A 21,166-nucleotide genomic window follows, 5' to 3' on the forward strand; every position below is an offset into this window, starting at 1 on the left:
TGTGCAATAACCTTGAGCAAGTCACTCAACTTCTCCATGCCTCAGTTCTCCTATTCTCCCTCCTACATAGACTGTGAGTCCCAAGTGGAACAGGAATTGTGTCCAGTCTAATTCACTTGTATCTTCCCCAGTGCTTAGAACAGTGTTTGATCACTTAAATACTATTAAAGAAAAAAAAGTCCGAAATAAATCACAGAATTCTAAAATACCATTTTTTACAAAAGAATAAATAGAGCATTTTATTAACACTTTTTGAAGCAACAAAAGTAACATTCCACATCTTTTCATTCAACACTGCAAAAGCTATGACCACAATTTACATCACTTTGAGGCACAAAGCAAAAGATAATTGGATTTTCCTTGGGGTCAAGAGTGGTTTGCGATTTTTAAAACAATCTTCAAGTCTTATATTGCAGTAGCAAGGCCTCCAGTCACTAGCACAATACGATGAACAGATCAAAAATCCAGAATAGACCATTACAAACATTTATAATCATTTGACGAGTTGGGAAATGCATTGTAATTATCACTTTTGGAGCATTAGAAAATGGTCTGGTGTTAATTTCATGTATTAAAATCCCAACCACCCCAAACATCTACAACAAGCAAAATGAAGATAATATATAGACTGAAAGAGTATGCACTTTGTAATGCATTGCACTTATTGCTTGGTACACAAATGCAATTCTCTTTGAATTATACTAAGAAATGGCAAGCTTAATGAAGATAGAAATTCCAATCTCTCAAACCCAACACTAGATGTATACCACTAGGGATTTAAGCTTAGGTAAGGATTGTTACTTGTGTGTGTATGTCCATCATATCTATTCAGTATTCTTCATTGTCCTATATTTTCAAAGACAAATACATTTTTACTAGGGCTCATAAAGTAGGAAAATTTTCTAAAGTTACAGCTTCTGTGGTAAGATCATATCTTTTATACTATTTATATATCTGTGGCACGTTTCATACAGAATGAAAAATATGAATGAAAGAAGAGTTTTTCAGCATTTTCTGTTCCATTTATTATTAATATTATGTCGGGGCTATGTCTTCAGAGAAAGTTTCTTATTATATTCTGCAAGATATGCATATGAGCTTTTCCTAATAAGATTTACAACCAGTATAAAGTTGTAATAAAAATACACAAGTCTATTTCTTGCAAAACGTTATCTGTCATGCTGCATGAAAATTCAGATCTTTAAATACAACGTGTTTTATACTGTTAGGCAAATAAATGGAAGAACATGAAATGTACTCCTAACTTCATTGGATCTCTAACATGGAATGAAGAAATTATGCCCAAATCTTCACTATAAAACACTCCATCGATTCACAGGTGTTCCTTTATTCCCCAGCGTGCAGCACGGACTTACATTAACCTAGAAAATTCCTTCTGGTTGTTACCCTTTAGTGTACATCTAGGATGGAGAGAACTCTTTTTTTAAGGGAAGATCTTGCCTTTTACAAGTATACACACAGCTTACCTCAGACTTAACAAATGTGGAATTGAACACAAGTTATGTTTGCTATCTTTCAATGCAGTGTAACAAATATATAAGTGCATTTTTAATGATCAAGTAGTTTTGGCTATCTAACCGTAGTATTCAGTGTGCCAACTCTGTTGGTTAGTTGTGCTTTAATCATTAATTATTTAATCTTGTAATCATGAGTTTGTAGCTCATATAGACTCTTAATAAACTAGTTGCCTTTTTGTCCACTAAACCCTTAAATCTCTAATATAAGAATGGATATGCCTGAATGTAGGTGATCACATCACAACTTGTACAGATTGCACTTTAATGGTAACCTTGTGGGATTTTGTAGCCTGATCAGCCTGTTTTGATATGTGTTAACATGTTCACACCACTTTTTTTTTGTGCAAACCATCACGATGAACTTAATCACAAACACTACAAAATAGATCCAGGATTTAGCTTTGTTATGAATAATCTTCTCCTTCCTTGTAGGGGTATGAGTCTTGTAGTTCTTCCTGTACAAATTCTTCTTTCTTCTCCCACCCATTTGGCCAGCCTCCGTTGGCCTGATTTGTAGCACCATAAGACTTAGCAGAACCATAATTTACATAATTCTGAGTAATGTCCCCGGTTTCTTCATCGAGTTCATCTTCATGAATAAAGCCACATTTTTCTTCACTTGTTTCCTCAGGATCGGCCCAGGGTTGTTTCTCACCCGAAGCAAATATTCCATAGAAGATAACTCCACCATAATGGACTAGAGCAGCTATCAGGAAGACATACTGCCATTCTTCCCGAGTCTGTAATGAAGAAAAGTTCCATTGTCAGAATATCCTCTCCAAATCAGAGATGATTGATTTATAAACTAAAATACCCTACTGTGACATCACTTTCTTGAAGCAACTTTAGTTCAGTCAAAATGGACCTTTTCCCTCCTGTCCAGTGAAAAATAACTTGACAAAAGCAGCAAGGCCCTAATGGCTAGAACATGGGCTTCGGAGTCTGAAGGACTTGGGTTCTAATCCTAGCTCTGCCACTTGTCTGCTGTGTGACCTTGGGCAAGTCACTTCATTCCTTTGTTCCTCAGTTACCTCATCTGTAAAATGAGGACTGTGAGTACCATGTGGCATATGGACTGTGTCTAATCTGTTTAACTTTTATCTACCCCAATACTTAGTACAATGTCTTAATAAGCACTTAACAAATACCGTGAAAAAGAATTAGATAGAAAGCTCCCTGAGAGCAGAGTCCATGGCTTTCCTTCTATTATATCCTCCCAGTCACTGCCTCGAGTGCTCTACAACCAATAGGTGCTTAATAAATATCACTGATCGATGGATTGATTAAAGAACAGGTTTGGAATTCATTTCTACTACTTATTCTAAAAGGATGCAGAAGTGTATTAGAATTTAATTTGAAAAAAGATGACATTCTTGGTTATTTATTATTTTTAACTTAAAGTTCTTTCCCTTTTTTATTTTTCTTATATCAGTTCTCTACTTCTCAGGGTCTGTTGTTGCAGTTGCAAGATACAGATATAATGTGAAGTGAGCAATATGTCCTTTATCACTAAGAGGCTCCATCTATGAAGAGACTTAGCAAATCAAACCTTAGAGGACCCTATCTAGTCCCTCTACTGATTGTGAGAGCTGTCCTGCAAAAAACAGTCTATTTGGCAGTGGAAAACGTTTTCAGAGGGAGGTTCAAAAGCTCTGACAATTGCTGAAGACAATTTGGAGGGAATAAAAGGAGTGCAGCTTATTTGCACAGTGAGATGGGCTAACTCAGCTTTACTGAGAAGCAAACAGCCAGCAGATTTTGTTTCCTGAAACTCAAATCAAATATCCCTTTACAGTGGTGGAGCTGCTCAGCCAGAATGGGAGGATTGTATAGAAGAAGAATGAACAATCTGGGCTCTGGCTTCCATCTACACTGTCCATTTATGCAAACAAAAAACCCCTTTAAAACGGCCCATTTGACTCATTTTGAGAAACATACCTTATTCTTGGTCATCGCACCCACGATAATAGGACAAACCATTCCAGACAGCGTGCCAACCCCATTCGAAATTCCCATTAAGATACTGGCATATCGTGGGGCAATATCCAAGTGATTGACATTGAATCCTGAAATAAGCACATAAACTTTCACAACTTTCGTAAGACTACATTTCTCCAGTCAGAACTGTGGTTATCCTTTATTGCTTGAAAAAAACCCTCATTTTAGAACCTCTAGTGAGTGGAGGTGAAAATTGTTGAAAGAAAAAAATGACTCAGTGTTTTACTGCCTTCTGTAGTTATGAGCCTGTGCTGTCCAAGCCACTTTTTAGAGCTCTGTGGCACTCTGTTATTAAAAGGGTGAGGCTGGACCACGTAGTAAGAATATTTACTAAGGGGACATAAAACACACAAACACACACACACACACACACACACACACACACACACGATATATCAGTGTAGCTTAAGTCTTTTGAATTCAATCATCCCCTGTTTATGTTAGACATTGAACAGCCCCAGACAATCATTTGGCTCATGGCCTTGCCTTGCTTCAGGATTTGAACTGGAGCTAATGGAAGGGGAGGAGAGTTTAAGAAGCGGATCTACCTATTATTTATTCATATTAATGTCTGTCTCCCCCTGTGGACTCTAAACTATGGGGAGGGACTGTTTCTGCTAATTCTGTTGTACTGTACTTGTACTCTTCCAAGCTGTTATTACAGTGCTCTGCACATAAACTCTTAATCAATACAATTGAATGAATAAATACTATTGATGATGATGATGGTTCAGCAGTTCCACTCCTTAAATCATCTTCCCCATTGTGGGCCAGTTATTAATAGGAATTTTTTTACCACATGATGATCCCTTAAAATTGGAGCCTCAGGCAACAGTCTGCTTGTCTGCCCAAAAAACTGGCTCTGATGGAATAATTAGGCTTGAAGTTTCTATTCAGGATGTTTTTGGCTTTAAAAAACAAAGGAAAATGACTGAATCCAATGATCTGTTTTTGAAGTTCAGAATTTTTCCTTCTGTGTATTCTGGATAAAACAACCTCGATAATAAGAATCCCAAATAAGAAATTGAATTTAAATCTCTTGGTTCAGAACTAAAATGAAAAGCCTAAAAGAACCAAAATCATATCTCACCAGATATAGCAAATCCACTGAAGCCCACTGCAAGCACTAAGAATGAAATGGCCACTCCTCTAGTGTGAGAATAGCCCACCACCAGAAGTAGAGTTGCTTCCATGCCAAAACCTGAGGGAATAGAAGAAAATAATATTATCAGAAATTTAAAGATCAACAAATAGTGGATTTAAGTTTCTGATCATTTCCTCTAACTGGTCCTAGAAATATTAAATTCAAATTATTTTGTAAAATATAATGTTCATTATCAGCATAATTGAGGAGAATTTTACTTGATGACATAGGGACCCCATGATGGTCACCCTGGCCATTTGACAGGTGTTATTGCCAATGGCCAAATGTTAAAAATAAAAGAAATAAAATAAATGATACACTGTTAGGTGAAGGAGTAATGCCAAGTAGAGCATGGGTCTGGAATTCAGAAGGACCTGGGTTCTAATCCCTGCTCTGCCAATTGTCTGTTGTGTGACCTTGGGCAAGTCACTTAACTTCTCTGTGCCTCAGTTACCTCATCTGTAAATGAGGACTAAGATTGTGAGCTCCTTGTGGAATATAAACTGTATAAGTGCTTAACAAATACCATAAAATTTTAAAAAAATGTTGGGCCAAAAAGATCGGACCCACACCCAGTGCAATAGGGAGGCTTCCAACATTTGTAGAACTTAGGAAGGGCAATGATTTGGGAGGTTTTTCCAAATGAATTATGGAGCAAAACTAGCAGAAATCACTGGAGCAATAAAAGAAGGCAACCCAGGCTAGCTGTTTCATTGAGTACCACGTGGTAGGAAGGACAATAGTACAGTATGGTTTGATGGCCTTTCCTTTGCTGAAAATAATCTTAAATTCTCTCTATAACAAGGGCTTACCTCCACAATTCATGATCTTTCTCACTGTAGTAGTTGAAAGAATTTGCCTGCTTCTCAGGAAATCTGCGATCTGCCCTCCAATAGGGACAATAATCGTCATCACTAAATGTGGAACAGCAGATAGCATACCCACCTAATGAAAAATGAATTCAGGTGAATGTTTGAAAATTAATAACATTCCCAGTGGATGCATTTTCTGGATTATGTTTCATATAATACACAAGAAGGATGAAATTACAAATTCTTCTGAAAATAGCCACTCATTCATGTATGATTGCCTATCGACATCCGTATAAAAACAAAAACTCCTCACTCTTGGCTTCAAAGCTTTCCATCACCCTGCCCCTTCTTACCTCACCTCCCTTCTCTTCTACATCCCAGCCCACACACTCCACTCCTCTGGTGCTAACCTTCTCACTATGCCTCGTTCTAGCCTGCCCCGCCGTCGACTCCTGGCCCACGTCCTACCTGTGACTTGGAATGCCCCCTCTCCTCAGACCTTTCAAACAATCACACTTCCCCTCTTCAAAGCCCTATTGAAGGCTCACCACCTCCAAGAGGCCTTCCCAGAGTAAGCCCCTCTTTTCCTCTGCTCCCCCTCCCCTCTGCTTCTCCTGGACTGGCTCCCTTTGTTGTACCCCCCTTTCCCCTTTCCCCACCCCACAGCACCTGCTACATATGTACATATCTATAATTCCATTTATTTATATTGATGCCTGTTTACGTTTTTGATGCCCCCCCCCCCCTTCTAGACTGTAAGCCCATTAGGCCAGGGATTGTCTCTCTTTATTGCTGAATTGTACTTTCCAAGCACTTAGTACAGTGCTCTCCACACAGTAAGTGCTCAATAAATATGACTGAATGAATGAATGAATGTGTCTAATAGTAGTAAAGCATTCTGATTTCATTTCTTTACTGATTTGTCGAGTCTGGGGGTTTATTACTCCAAACATCATGAATGGAAAATTTGTTACAAATTTCTACTTAATATGTACCTGCATATTGATGCTTACTCTTTTAATTTCCTAAATCTCAATATAATCAACTTTATTTGTATTTTATGATATGCGGGTAGGCTGAGGCATAAAGTGGCATTAAGGTAACAGGATTTCTTCCATTTCCAATACAGTTGAAAAGGTTTAATTGTATTTTAAATCACTTTTAGATTAGGTAGTAGGCCAGATATCAAGGATTAACAAATTAACAAATTCAAATTGAATTAGTTTTCATCTGTCCCTCTTGAGACTTAAGCTTTCCATGCATATTTGGAACACAGACATGAACACTGTTTTATTATTAATGATTTACCATGAGTTTGTTTTGCTATGTATTTTAAAAAATCCAAGTCTAAAATTTACAATCTAGATGGTTTAACATAGCACTAAACCACATTAGTTTAACAGTGAATTATGAAGATATTCAGCTTCATAAAAAACACAGCAAGTTCTTTAACAAATTGAAATTCCCAGGATGGTTTAGCATATCATTCACAGTTTACTTGTATAAAGTTGCCCTTTCTTCCCAGAAATAGCATCAAGAGATTAAGGAAAGGAAAAACGCTTAAAGAGATGCAAGGTTTAGGAAAAAATGCATCCTTAAAAGTTTGTAGATTTCTCTAGACTGGTACCTGTTTACAGTAACAAGTAAATATTGCCTGGATAATTAAATTTAATTAGTCCTTAATAGGTCCATTCACACCATAATATCCTGGAACATCACACTCTACTCCACTTACAATTTAACTTCTCTGGGTTGATGCCCACTGATTGTCTAGAAAGCAGCCGATAAACTATGGATAGCTACCAGTCGAGTATGTCCGCAAACCTCTCCTAAGGCTCAAGCTGAATTGCCCTAATTGATGGATGCATTTATTTGGCTTCTGCAAGTCAGCTTCTCCAACTCTGACATCTCTCAAGAGAATTACAAATTCTGTTCAAATGAGATTTTGTTACCCTTACAGGAATTCCCCTATGACCCCATAGAAAATTATTCTGCTTGTTGAAATGCTGAGGTTAAGAAAAGGAAAAAGTATACAGGTGAATTAAGTCAATGAACAATGCCAGCTGTATGTTTTTCCTGTTGTGTCTTTATGCTTTACTGGTTTATATGGCCTGTCCAACCACACCCTTTCTCTACTCTCAGTTGGTGCCTTGAATTTCACTCTGAAGCACAACAGCCACACAGTGTTCAATGCTCCAAATAAACTTACTGGTTAAACTCGTCCTAGATCCCAAGAGTGACCCCTCAGTCCTCAGTCGTGTTCCTCAGCTTTGTAAAAGTCCCACAGTGCTTGCCAGTGCCTAGCCCTCAATGTTTTGTCCCCATGCCTCTTCCTGATAGAATAGCACAAAAAGAAGCAGCCTTTCTAATCGGAGATGGAGGAAACGGTTTCCGTAGAAACCAGATTCACAAAAGAGCTCTTAGAATAGCTGCTCTGAAACTCAAGTTTTCTTCAGATCAGCATTTTGAATATTCTTTCAAGTGAGTCTGTAGTACATACCCTAAGGTTCCCAGCTTAATTTATTTTTTTTGAAATTGAGTAAGACAGAGGTGATGAACATCCAACAGCTTTGAAACAACAAAGCGTCATTTTTGAACTTTCTATATCTATAGAATCTCAAAGAGAATTATGTTATCTTTCCATTATGCATCATCTATTCCCATCTCTTGTAAAACGTCCACCTATATCTACATATCATGAACTTTGGTAACACACCATTATAATCTATCAGACAATTTATCATACTAATAATTGTGTTACTGGTTAAGTGCTTACTCTGAGTTAAGTACAGTGCTAAGCACCAGGATAGACACAATACAATTAGAGAAAATCTGTATTAGGCAGCTTTATGCAGTCCTGTTTTTTTAGAAAGAGAAAACTCTGCAGGTAAAAGATTTCAGAAGCAGATTTCAAATCAATGCTCCCTCTCTAGTCCAATCTTTGCTACATTGCAATTCCCTGGTTCCTGCTGTGGCTATTAACAGAAAATAATGACTTTCACAAGTTTAAATAGTCAAGTCTGACCAAGTGTTGGTAAAGGACTAGAAATTGGTTTTCAGTGAAGCAAAGAAATAAAAAAGGATATTCCAATCATTATCAAACAAAAACAAAAACAGGAAAGTGGGCTTTATTGCTTACCTTGCTGATTTCAAATCCAAAGACCTCCTCAAAATAAGCAGGCTGACTAATTAGCAATAAATAAAAAGTCCAGCTTCTACAGAAGTTTGCAACAATTATTGCATAGACTGGCATAGATGTAAAAAATTTTCTCCAAGGAGTCTTGAATTTCTGAAGCAAAAAAGAAATTACACAGCATTATCTCAAGATTTCATTTTTAAATCGTGCCTTTACTTAAACACATAGGTTGAGTAGAGGAGCAACAAACAAGTCAAATATTCTAGGAGATTCATGAATCACACAATTTACCATCAGGAGCGAGAAACATAAAAATACCAACCCCAGCTCTACCTTAAGACGGGCCAACATTCAATGGGGTCTTAAATCAGGTAGGTTCTGAAGGCCTTTGTTAGACAAAGCTAGGCATTGTGCCATTGGTTAAGGCCTTCCCTGAAAATCATCAATCGTATTTATTGAGCGCTTACTGTGTGCAGAGCACTGTACTAAGCGCTTAAATCATCCTGCCTTGTTCATCTAGGAGTCAGTAGAAGCTAAACAGTCTTGAGGCTCTATCGAGAAAGCCAAAGAGCTGAGAATAGCTAAGATCCACGAATGACCTTCAGAATAATCTTGACATTTTGAATTGCACTTACAGCAAACTTGCTAGTGTAGATACTGGAGTAATGTACTCTGTGAAACTCATATCCATATGTTTTATGTTTCCATCACTTGAGTTTTGTTTATTTGTAAGCTTTTCTTGCCTCCTTCACTGAACTGTAAGGGATTGTGACTTGTTCTTACTTTGTAACTCACTACAGAGCCCAGAAGGAGGTTCTGCACCCAGAGTGTGGTCTGTAAATAGTGCTGGCTGCCCAGATGCAGGCAGGCTGCAGCATTCTGTTACAAATGATTCATCTGACTGGCTTCCCGTAGATGGCTTCTTACTGAAATACACTGACGGAAGGCCCTGATGATTCCTCCTCAGCAAAGAGTGAGAATCCTATTTACTTACATGACTTCCTCTTTCCATACAAGAGCTTGTCTCATCCTAAAATCTCATATAAATGCTTAAGACATAATATGAGTGAATCTCCTATCCTGCTATTTCCTGGCTTTTAGTGGATTTGGAGTGGGTTGTGTGACTTGCCTATCATGTACCCCTTCCTCTTCTCTTTCTTCACAGATCCCTGGGGATGATTCATGATCACTCTAGTGCTGTGTACCTGATTGATCTGATTGCTGACACTACCCTTCATCACTAGTCTATGATTGAGTGGATCTGTGACCCTAGGACATTTGCTATTCACCTCACTTTCAACCCCACAGCACTTATGTATATATCTTTAAATTAAATTTTATTAATTACTTATGTGTTCAAATTAATGTCTGTCTCTCCCTCTAGACTGCAAGCTCATCATAGGCAAGGAACATATCTGCTACTTCTATTGTATTGATTTCTTCCAAGTGCTTAGTACAATGCTCTGCACAGAGTAAGCACTCAATAAATATGATTGAATGATTAATAAAAAAGAAAGCATATAAAGGACAAGAAGGAGCTGGGAAGAGTAAGGGATGGCTGACAACCATTTAAAATTTGAACAAGAGACAGCACCTCACATTGAGGAAACTCTAGTCTAAGTTATATTTATTACAAATATAAATTTCTATTCAATGCATAAACTGGTTCCCATTTGTTCCCAGATGTTTCAGAATATAAGCTTGCCTTTTAAAGTATAATTTCAAAGTCTTACAAGTTGTACTTCCCAAGTGCTTAGTACAGTCCTCTGCACACAGTAAGCGCTCAATAAATACGATTGATGATGATGATGATGAAGTACTGATAAAAATATTTGGGAGTCTTCTATTTTTATCAATGTCATAGGCATATCCACCAAAAGCACTCATTTTCAAGTGGTATATGTGCCTATTAAAAGTTCTCAGCTATTTCATGCATTATAAAACCAAAAGTAATTTATTTAACAAGTTAAAATTTCACCACAGCCATATATTGGCTTTAAAATTGAATTTGGAGCATCTGAAATGTATTAAATCCGTGCCAAGGAAATGAATGCTTGAAATCCTTCACATTGTTCCATCAGCCTACACAAGGCCAGTGGCTAAGGGTTTATTTTTAGTCTCTGCATTTCAACTGTCTGACATTTCCATTTGGACTGTCCACGATGATATGCTTTTGACATAGACATTTGTCAAAAGTGGCATGATACAAACCCATGCCCTCAGAAAGACACCAGAAGCAGCGTGGCTCAGTGGAAAGAGCATGGGCTTTAGAGTCAGAGGTCATGGGTTCAAATTCCAGCTCTGCAAACTGTCAGCTGTGTGACTTTGGGCAAGTCACTTAACTTCTCTGTGCTTCAGTTACCTCATCTGTAGAATGGGGATTAAAACTGTGAGCCCCCCGTGGGACAACCTGATCACCTTGTAACCTCCCCAACACTTAGAACAGTGCTTTGCACATAGTAATCACTTAATAAATGTTATTATTATTATTATTATTATTGCTATCAGAACAGCAATACCTCATGAAAGTATAACAGTGAAGCAATCATCCAGTCAATTCGGGCCATCAACATTACCTTTATTTTAATTTCATGAATTTAATGGTGAAAGAAGGATTAGAGACCTCAACTATCTAGATGTTTGCTTCACTTCACTCAATATTGGGCTATTGAGCTAGGTTCATGTGAAGAAGAGAGCATAATCTAGAAGAAAGAACATGGGACTAGGAACTGGATTCTAGTCCCACCTACTGGGAGACCTTGGTAAAAAGCATTCAAACTTTTTATGCCTCAGTTTCCTCATCTATAAATTGGGGAATAAATACATACCTTTTCCTACCTTGTAGGGATGTTTTGAAGATAAAATTTTCTATAAGAGTGCTTTGGAAAAATGAAAGTGATATATAAAATAGAAAGAATGTCATGAGCCAAAATTAGCCAAAAATAATTAAGGCAGCTATATAAAGCCTGCTAGCAGAGAAGCAGCATGGTATAGCGGAAAGAACACAGGCCTGGGAAGGTCATGGGTTTTAATCTTGGTTCTGCCTAATGTCTGTTGTGTGCGCTGGGGAAAGTCAATTCACTTCTCTGTGCCTCAGTTCCCTCATCTGTACAATGGGAATTAAGACTGTGAGCCCCAAGTAGGATAAAAACTGTGTCCTACTGTGTATAACTTGAATTTCCACATTTTATTAGCTGTGATGACCTTACCAATGAATAGTCACCCTCCCCTCATCTAGACTGTATGCTCCTTTTGGACAGGAAATGTGTCTACTAATTCTGTTATGCTGACTCTTCCAAGTGCTTAGTACAGTGTTCAGCACAGAGTGAGCACTCAATAAATACCATTGACTGATTGGCTGACCCTAGAGCAGAAATAGTACATCTTAACATATGCGCTATAGTATCTCCTGCCTTTATTAACAACATGATGCCAGCTATTTCTGTGACCAGTCATAATTAAAATCCATTGTTGTCAAACAACTTGACACAATTGATTTTTTGATTAGCTTACATGATTTGCTGAATTTTCCAATTTTGTATTACCATATTTGTTAAATGTTCACTATCTGTGAAATGCTGGGATAGATACAAGATAATCATGTAGAATGTAGTCGACATAAGGCTCACAGTCTAAATCAGAGGGATGAAGATTTAATCCCCATTTTACAGATGAGGTAATAATGTAGGTATTTGTTAAGTGCTTACTATGAGCCAAGCACTATTCTGAATTTAGTGACTTGCCCAAGGTCACACAGCAGGTGTGTGCAAAAGGAGGTGAAGCTGAGATTAGAGCACAGGTCCCCTGGCTCCCAAACCTGTGCTCTTTTCACTCTTTGCATAGAGCACTGTACATGTTCTTTGGAGTGCAGTTTGCTCAATAAATACCATTGATTGAATGATTGATTGTGCGATAGAAGTAAAAGTATATTCACTAGTTTCCTTTCTCCTTCTCTTCATAAATATTTTTTGCCAGTCTTCTCAATTAGATTGTATTCACCTTGGAGGGAAGGAATGGAAGCAGCATTGTTTAGTGGAAAGAACACAGGCCTGGGAATCAGAGGACCTGGGTTCTAAATACAACTCTGACACCTGCCTGCTCGGTGAACTTGCACAAGTCACTTTCATTCATTCAATCGTATTTATTGAGTGCTTACTGTGTGCAGAGCACTGTACTAAGCGCTTGGGAAGTACAAGTTGGCAACATATAGAGACGGTCCCTACCCAACAGCAGGCTCACATTCTAGAAGGGGGAGACAGACAACAAAACAAAACATATTAACAAAATAAAATAAATAGAATAAATAAGTACAAGTAAAATAAATAAATAGAGTAATAAATATGTACAAACATATATACATATATACAGGTGCTGTGGGGAGGGGAAGGAGGTAAGGCGGGGGATGGGGCGGGGGAGGAAGTCACTTCTCAATGCAGTCTTATCTGAAAATGGGATTCAGTACCCGTTTCCCTGCTCCTTAGACTTCGAACCCCATATGGGATAAGGATTGTTCTGCCTGGTTATCTTGTATCTTGTCCACCATTTAGTACAACGGTTGGCACGGTAGGCACTTGATAAGTACCACTACTTTCAAATTAGTGTATGACTTGTTTCTGTTATAGACTCACAAGTACATAGTTCAATACTTATTACTCAGTAGGCACTCAATAAATACCACTGATTGGTTAATTGATTGAATAGATCCACATCCTCTGTTCTACCTCATATTTTGGGGTCATTTTGACTCCTTTCTCTCATTCTCCATACCCACACAATTTCATTAATAAATTCTTCTGATTCTTCCTCAACAAAATTTCATCATTCTGCCTCTTCCATCCAAATTATACAATCACAGCACTACTATAAATCTTAATCATTTGATACCTGGACTATTGCAATATCTTCCTTTCTTCTCTCTCACTACTTCGATCTTCTCCCCTCTAAAATCTATCCTATCTGCAGCATACACATAAAAATAACCTTTCTTAAGGATTTATTCGAACACAAATCTCCTCTTATTAAAAAGACATGATTGTGGATTTCTACTCATTTCAAATTAAAGTGGGCTTATCCCAGTTACTTTCCAGTCTCTTTTATATTCTCATTGTCTATCATACAACCTCTGGCCTATGATACACTCCCATTTTCTGAGCCATGGCACCTAATATTCCCCACTCTCTCAAAATTGGAATATCTTGTTGTTCTATTTAACCTTCAAAACCCAACCAAAAAAAAAATCACTTCTTTCATGAAGCCTCCTTTCTCCTCTGTTTCTTTTCCTCCTCTTTCCTTTTCCTCTTTGCTTCAGTCTTCTTTGCCTCCTCCTTTTCTATCTTCTCTCCCTCTCCTCTTCTTTTTCATCTCCACTACCTCTATTCTCTTGTTGCATAGTATTTATTAAGTGCTGGCTTTGCACAGAGCACTTTACTTATTCTTTGCAGTGCAGTTTGCTCAGTAAATACCATCGATTAAGTACAGTAAGCACTTAATAAATATAATTGAACATGAGCTGACGGATATATATGGAAGAAAGAGCAAAAGTAAAACTGTTCTAAACAATAAAGTTGCACTAATTTTATTGATATTCTCATAAGAAGCAAAACAATAAAACTCTCAGGACATAGAAAAGTTCAGTGAGGAACTGGGTTGCAGTTGTGCTCCTGACAAAATTCTGAAAATGCAGCACTTGAAATATCCATAATCCAAATACCCATAAATCTTCTTATATCAGCAAATGATGTCTCCAATGATCCAGAGCTAATCAGTCCTGTTTCTAGTATTTTCTCCAAAATCAGACAGAGCAAATAATGGAGTATTGCTGAGGTGCACAAAAGGAATATGTCCTTGTAAGATTCTGAATCAACTGTTAAATAACTTTAAAGGCAAAACTAGAATTGTCTTTTCCTGTGGACATACTTCATTCAGTGTTCTGCATACAATGTGCTCAGTAAATACTATTCATTGATTGAGATGATCTTATCCATGGGAGCCTAGTAAGGTAAGCACTAAAGGGAATGAGATAGCAGTGGACAAAGCAGAAAACTAAACATTTTATTGCTAAAAACTGCCTTTGGCAACATACAACCAGAGTATAAAAAATTCAGGAAAGTGTTTTTTTTTAAAAAAAAAACACATGGGTTCAATGAAATAATATTGACATTAGTTTTTGGAAAAGATTACAAAAGATTCTACCAACTCTGTTATATTTTACTCTCCCAAGCACCTAGTACAGTGCTCTGGACACAATAAGTACTTAATAAATATGATTGACTAATAGATTAATTAAAAGTAAAAATATATCATGTAATACTAATGATCTTACTTCCATTGCACCCAAAAGATTGGCACTCTCTCCAATGCTTTCTTCTATGTACCTCCGCTCTTCATCTGAAATGGTGGGATGCTTAGCAGGACTCTCATAGGACACCAAAAGCCAAAACAAGTACCAGACCATTCCAAAGCTCCCTGTTAAAAATAAAAGGAAAGGTAATTTTAATAGATGATGAGTACACACAAGAACATCTCAGCATATTTAAATTCATATTCAATTTCCGTAGCATCAAGATATTGGAAGAAGTCACATATAAAGATTGTTTTTCACTAAGCAACCTCATTCCATGCTGAGGTTGTTGTAGTAATTATAGGTCTACACAATTCATTGTGAATGGGAGTTGTACTGAAACTATCGCAATAAACCTGTTTCAAGTTATGAGAAATCAGAATTCTGTCTTCCTGATAACATGCAAGTTGTAAAGCGCTTTGAATATTCAGCCTCAAGATACTCTTGAAATGAAAACCATTATAGTTTTACTGGGGATTTGAAAATTTTATTATAGTGAGCAAGAGTTTTGTGACACAGAAATAATTTTCTGAGGGACCATCATTTGATACCATGAACAACAACATAGAAGGAGGAATTTGAGGAGAAACTGATAACATAGAAGGAGGACCTTGAGGAGGTACTGAATCATCTTGCTGTCTGGCAGAAAAAAGACTATCAGAGGTACACGAGATAAGCTATCCTGCAAAAAATCAGCCCGGGGGGTGGTCACGGGAAAGAGTAGTCATCCCCCCTGGCTTTACCCAGTAGTGGACTTGAGACAGATATAGCAAATCAGGACCCACTGCGACTGCTGAAACAACTGACGTGAGTGAATAAAAGAGTGACCGAACAACTGAGCCCCTTCCTTCCTCTCCCCCTCGTCCCCCTCTCCATCCCCCCCATCTTACCTCCTTCCCTTCCCCACAGCACCTGTTTATATGTATATATGTTTGTACGTATTTGTTACTCTATTTATTTATTTATTTATTTTACTTGTACATATCTATTTTATTTATTTTATTTTGTTAGTATGTTTGGTTTTGTTCTCTGTCTCCCCCTTTTAGACTGTGAGCCCACTGTTGGGTAGGGACTGTCTCTATATGTTGCCAACTTGTACTTCCCAGCGCTTAGTACAGTGCTCTGCACACAGTAAGCGCTCAATAAATACGATTGATGATGATGAAACAGGCAGGGCACCACCTAAGATGGCAGCCAAACAACCAAAACAAGTTGGTTGCCATGAGCTAAGAACCAGAACCCAAGTGGCAGTGGCAGAAGACCACCTAATACCCATGCCTAGACCCCTACAGCAGGGCTGCCAGGAATCACCTACAACGACAAGCCAGGATGATGTGCTGGGGGCAGCCAGACTCCTCAAACTCCTCCAGTGTGCGACCATCTACACAAACTTGGGGAAAACAGTTGGATTGGTAGCTCTCTGTGTGTGTGTGTGTGTGTGTGTGTGTGTTTCCGTCTTCAATTAGACTATTAAGAATTGAATAAACATAGTGGCTAGAGCACAGGCCTGGGTGTCAGAAGGTCATGGGTTCTAATCCCAGCTCCACACTTGTCTGTTGTATGACCTTGGGCAAGTCACTTCATTTCTCTGGGCCTCAGTTACCTCATCTATAAAATGGGGATTGAGACTGTGGGCCCCACATGGGACAAGGACTGTGTCCAACCCTATTTGCTTGTAAAACACCCCAGCACTTAGTACAGTGTCTGGGGAACAGTAAGCACTTAACAAATACCGCAGTTATTATTATTATAAATCTTTCCACTATATATAGTGGTGGTTTCATTTCACTGTGATTTGACTTGTCATTGAGTGCCTGTGGGACAATAGGAGGAGGTATATCCCCAGGGATGGACCTATAGGATAGGTGCCTGACAGGACCAGGGTTGGGTTTATAGAATAATTGCCTGATGGTGTTAGATGGGGATGAACCTGTAGGGAGAGGCCTGACAAGACCAGGAACAGACTTGAGAAGCAGCATGGCTCAGTGGAAAGAGCATGGGCTTTGGAGTCAGAGGTCATGGGTTCAAATCCCGGCTCCACCACTTGTCAGCTGTGTGACTTTGGGCAAGTCACTCAACTTCTCTGTGCCCCAGTTACCTCATCTGTAAAATGGTGATTAAGACTGTGAGCCCCCCGTGGGACAACCTGATCACCTTGTAACCTCCCCAGCGCTTAGAACAGTGCTTTGCACATAGTAAGCGCTTAATAAATGCCATCATCATCATCATTATAGAGTAAATGCCTGATGGTGAGAGATGGCCTCATGACAATACCATTATAGGGAGAGATAAGAATTATTTACTCAAGGATCCTAACTTTTATTATCGTGAAATTATTTGCATTCTGGTGCATCTCACTTTCATCCATGTGAGTCAGTCAGGGGCATTTCTGAAAATGATGTAAGTTTGTTCAGTTTGCATGAACTATCCCACTGCTCTCGAGTGTGGGGATTGCTTCAATTCCTTCTTAGCTTTTGGGTCTGAGGGCCGAGTCTCCCACTCATCACCTCTTATCACTGAGCTAATGTCTCATGCAGGAAATACTGGATTCAGTGGAAGGAAAGAACAAATCTGGAAAAGAGTGCCAGTCCTAAAGTGAGGTTTAAAAATACTCCTGCTTGGTAAACAGGTGTCAGATTAAATTTAGCATATTCTGTTGATCTGATTTGATGGAAAACATGAAAAATGAACAGCAGTGACTATGATTGTAGTACCAAAATATCTCCTGAATGTGCTAATGTTAACTACAATTTTTCCAAAATAATTTTTTAGTCTAAATGACTGGTAATAAATTTTATCATTTTGGATCTTGCAAATCGTCTCAATTACTAGGTTCTTTGCCTTTTCACAAAAGGAATAGAGCTTTTCACTGGATAATCCAGAGGCCAACTAGAATCATTAACTCTTGAGTTCAGATAACTGATCTTTCCAATCTTTTCCTCACTTCATCCTCCTTGAGAACTCATTTCAATATTTTTGAAGGCCTTCCTTTTTCTTAATTTGAATAAATAAAGACCTCTTCTATTTTTGACATCAAATTAGGCATTAATCTAGACTTCAAAATTGGAATATGTGGAATCTAAAATTCTAATTTTTGGAGTCTGAGTTCAGCTCCTGAACATTCTGATCAATCAGTGCAGAGTATTTTGTGACCTTTCAGAGCACGTTTTGACTCAGATCCTGAGTTCTATTTTTGTAATTATTTCCAACAATGTACAGTCAGTAACTCTGATTTTTCCAACAACCTAAAATGTATGTGCCTTTAGACAATATTACTATCTAGACAATTAGCACTCACAATGGGATATAAAGCTCATAAGAGCTCCTATGTAAAATGTTTAATTTGATTGCGTCTTTCATTTTCCTTGCCACTTCTTTCTACAATTTGCATATTTTTGTTTCCTTTCAGCCAATTTTATGAAATCTACTCTCAGTGTGGAGAAAGCATGTCAATAAATGAACTAAAAATATAACATACCATATACATAAAATACAGAAGACCATCCCGTATATTGCACTAAAATCCCAGCTAAAGGCATTGCAATGACAGCACCTGCATAGGAACCTACAAAAAAAAAAAAAAGAGAAAAGTGGGAAAACAATTGAAAATGGAAGCCTATTTTTGTATCCCCTCCCCCCTCACCAATTATATTTGAGAAGAGTACAAAATGGATGTTACTTACCACAAAAGGAAGTAGTTGCCAGTCTACTTCTTTCTAAAGGAGGGGCCCACTTACTCCATATCCCATGGCAGGCTGGGTAGGTGACTCCCTGAGGGTTGGGGATTTCAGTGGTTAATGTGTTCAGAGCAATGAGAGATCAGAAAATAAGACATCTCTTTTTTCCTTTCTGTTACAGAGAGATTCCAAAAGAATCTCTGAGAAAGGTTAAGGAAACAGGAATGATAATCACTGACTATGAGTATATAAATAGTTAGAAAAGGGCTTTTTAGAAAAATGCTAACCAGTTAGTCTTAATTTTCATGAAAGCAAGAACAAGAGACTACGGACTTCATTTGGAGAAAGAGTAAGTTATGTAACATAAAAACAACTCGTGTTGACTCATTCTTTATTTTGTCTAGGAAGCAGGGGAATTGCTAAATTCTGCCTTGCTTAGGCTACTGTTTTTTTTTTTAGCAAACTAGGTAGTTTTATTATTCACTGATTTAGTTAAAAAGCATTGTGATAAATGCTGAAGTAATTATCTAACTTAAAAACAACAACTCGACAATAAGGACTGGAGTTCGCTACCGAAGTGTCACCATCCTAAGAGATCTTTTAAAAGGTAATAGACAATCTTCTACCAAAGATGGTTTAGAAATATATCTGCTTGGAGAAGGTGATCTGGAGAGATCATTTCAAGAGATACCTTCCTACTAAAGATCTACAGAAGGTCTCAAATCAATAGAAAATATAATAAGATCTGCTGCCTCAGCAATATGCCCACCCTACAAAATGCTATTTTATAGGCTTTTATCCAAGATTTTTCAAGAGGATAGGGCACATTAATAGAGTTATAAAACAAATTCCTCCCTCTGCATTCCTATAAAGACCTCAAATTTCATTCGTACCAGGTTAAAAAAGATAAGTTCACATTTTTCAATTCTGCATTTCAAAACCCCAGTAGAGAAAGGGTCTTAATAACATCCCTAGTCCCTATAAACAGCCAAGTGAGCTCAGTGTTAAATATTATAACTAATTTTAAGCAACCCTCATGTGTTTTTCCTAGTCTCTTTAAATCTCCCTTCTAGCCATTGTTAACTCTTATTCTTTAATTTGTCTAGGAAGCAAAGGCATTGCTCAATTCTGCCTTGTTGTTGACTACTATTTTTTTAGCAAACTGCGTAGTTTTAGTATTCACTGATCTTTGTAAAAAGCACTGTGATAAATTCTGGAGTAAATATAAGAGAATCAATTCAGACAAGAAAAGATTGTCTTTCAGTCATGACTTTCATTTCATCTGTAATGAAGGAAAAATAAAGATACCGACTGAAAACTTTCTCCCTTAGGAATGAGAAGAAAAAAATCAGTGTAATTATGAAAACATTCTCACCAAAATACACTGCAAGTACATATATTATCTTGGGTTTTTTTGAAGATAATCATTGGTCCAAAATGACTAAGTATTCCACAGGGGCATTACATTTACAATAGGTGCTAAACCCTGCTAAACTGCATTCACTTAACATTCTGACTAGCAGTTTCCTGTATTTACTAATCTAGGAAATTGCGTCATTCCATTACAACACTTGAATAGATCTTCATTAATGGCAGAAACTTTGCTATATAACCAGAAAACTTGCTGGTTATAATGTACAAGCTTAGAGGAATATGAATCTTCAGTTCCATACCTCGACAAGTCCCTGCAAGATCCTAACAAAGATGACACACCCATAATGCACTCTGGCTGCCGAGGGAATTAGCATATTGAGAGTAGAAGTGAGGAGTATAGCTGCCCCAAAAACCCTGTAACAGAAAAAAGAGTAAAAAAAGTACAACAATGTCTAAAGTAAATCAGTTTTTAAAATAAATGGTAAGTCAGTTCCTCACATCAGAGACACTTAAAGAAGGAAATGCTTTCCCAAGATGTATTTTTTTAGACAAGGAAGAAAATGTTAATGATCTCAATTATAATACAGAGTATTGACTGATGTTTATTTAAAAAATACAAATAAATGAAACAACATTCGATATTGTATATAATTGAACAATTGGGAAGGAGGTGATTGGAAGAAGAGAAGCTAAAACAGTTTCTTGTTGGTTCAAAAATATTTTTGATATCGCAAAACAATTTTACAGCAGAGTCCAAAATGTGTAAAAAATATACTTCCTAATTGTGGAATGCCTAAGTGACAATGCTTTCATGATTTACTTTGTAACAAGGGGCCTGAAAAAAACACACTGTGAACACTGGGCGGGGGTGACTGACTCCAACTCAAAGAATAAGATTTAGGGTTTATCAGTGATTGATTACTGGAAAAAAACACCTAATTTTTTTTACTAATAGGGCCATTAACATGCAACTATTTAAGGAGAGAATTACAGAATCCTGCATTTCAGAATAACTGCTTCAGAACTTTGAAAAATGGCATTCTGAATTGCTGAAAAGGAAGAGGCTTCATCCCATAAAGTTTGCCTCATATACATTCACATAAACTCATAGGCATGTCATTGTTTAGTTGAAGGGTCACATAATCCA

General features: G+C 37.6%; 1 protein-coding gene across 1 annotated transcript in view; it reads right to left on the minus strand.

The window, feature by feature from the left end:
* Positions 1–206: 206 nt before the first annotated feature.
* SLC17A6 (solute carrier family 17 member 6) overlaps positions 207–21,166 on the minus strand; it is a 41,937-nt gene continuing 20,977 nt past the window's right edge. Inside the window, exons 4-12 of the mRNA XM_038764812.1 lie at positions 20,319–20,433; positions 18,652–18,739; positions 18,447–18,533; positions 14,951–15,093; positions 8,632–8,781; positions 5,493–5,625; positions 4,627–4,737; positions 3,477–3,604; positions 207–2,278 (exon numbers count right to left, since the gene is read on the minus strand). Of these exons, the coding sequence (XP_038620740.1) occupies positions 1,943–2,278; positions 3,477–3,604; positions 4,627–4,737; positions 5,493–5,625; positions 8,632–8,781; positions 14,951–15,093; positions 18,447–18,533; positions 18,652–18,739; positions 20,319–20,433 (1,291 nt within the window). The 3' untranslated portion in view covers positions 207–1,942. The remainder of the gene's footprint in view (positions 2,279–3,476; positions 3,605–4,626; positions 4,738–5,492; positions 5,626–8,631; positions 8,782–14,950; positions 15,094–18,446; positions 18,534–18,651; positions 18,740–20,318; positions 20,434–21,166) is intronic.

This window comes from Tachyglossus aculeatus, chromosome 22, assembly GCF_015852505.1.
Source record: "Tachyglossus aculeatus isolate mTacAcu1 chromosome 22, mTacAcu1.pri, whole genome shotgun sequence".
NCBI lineage: Eukaryota > Metazoa > Chordata > Mammalia > Monotremata > Tachyglossidae > Tachyglossus > Tachyglossus aculeatus.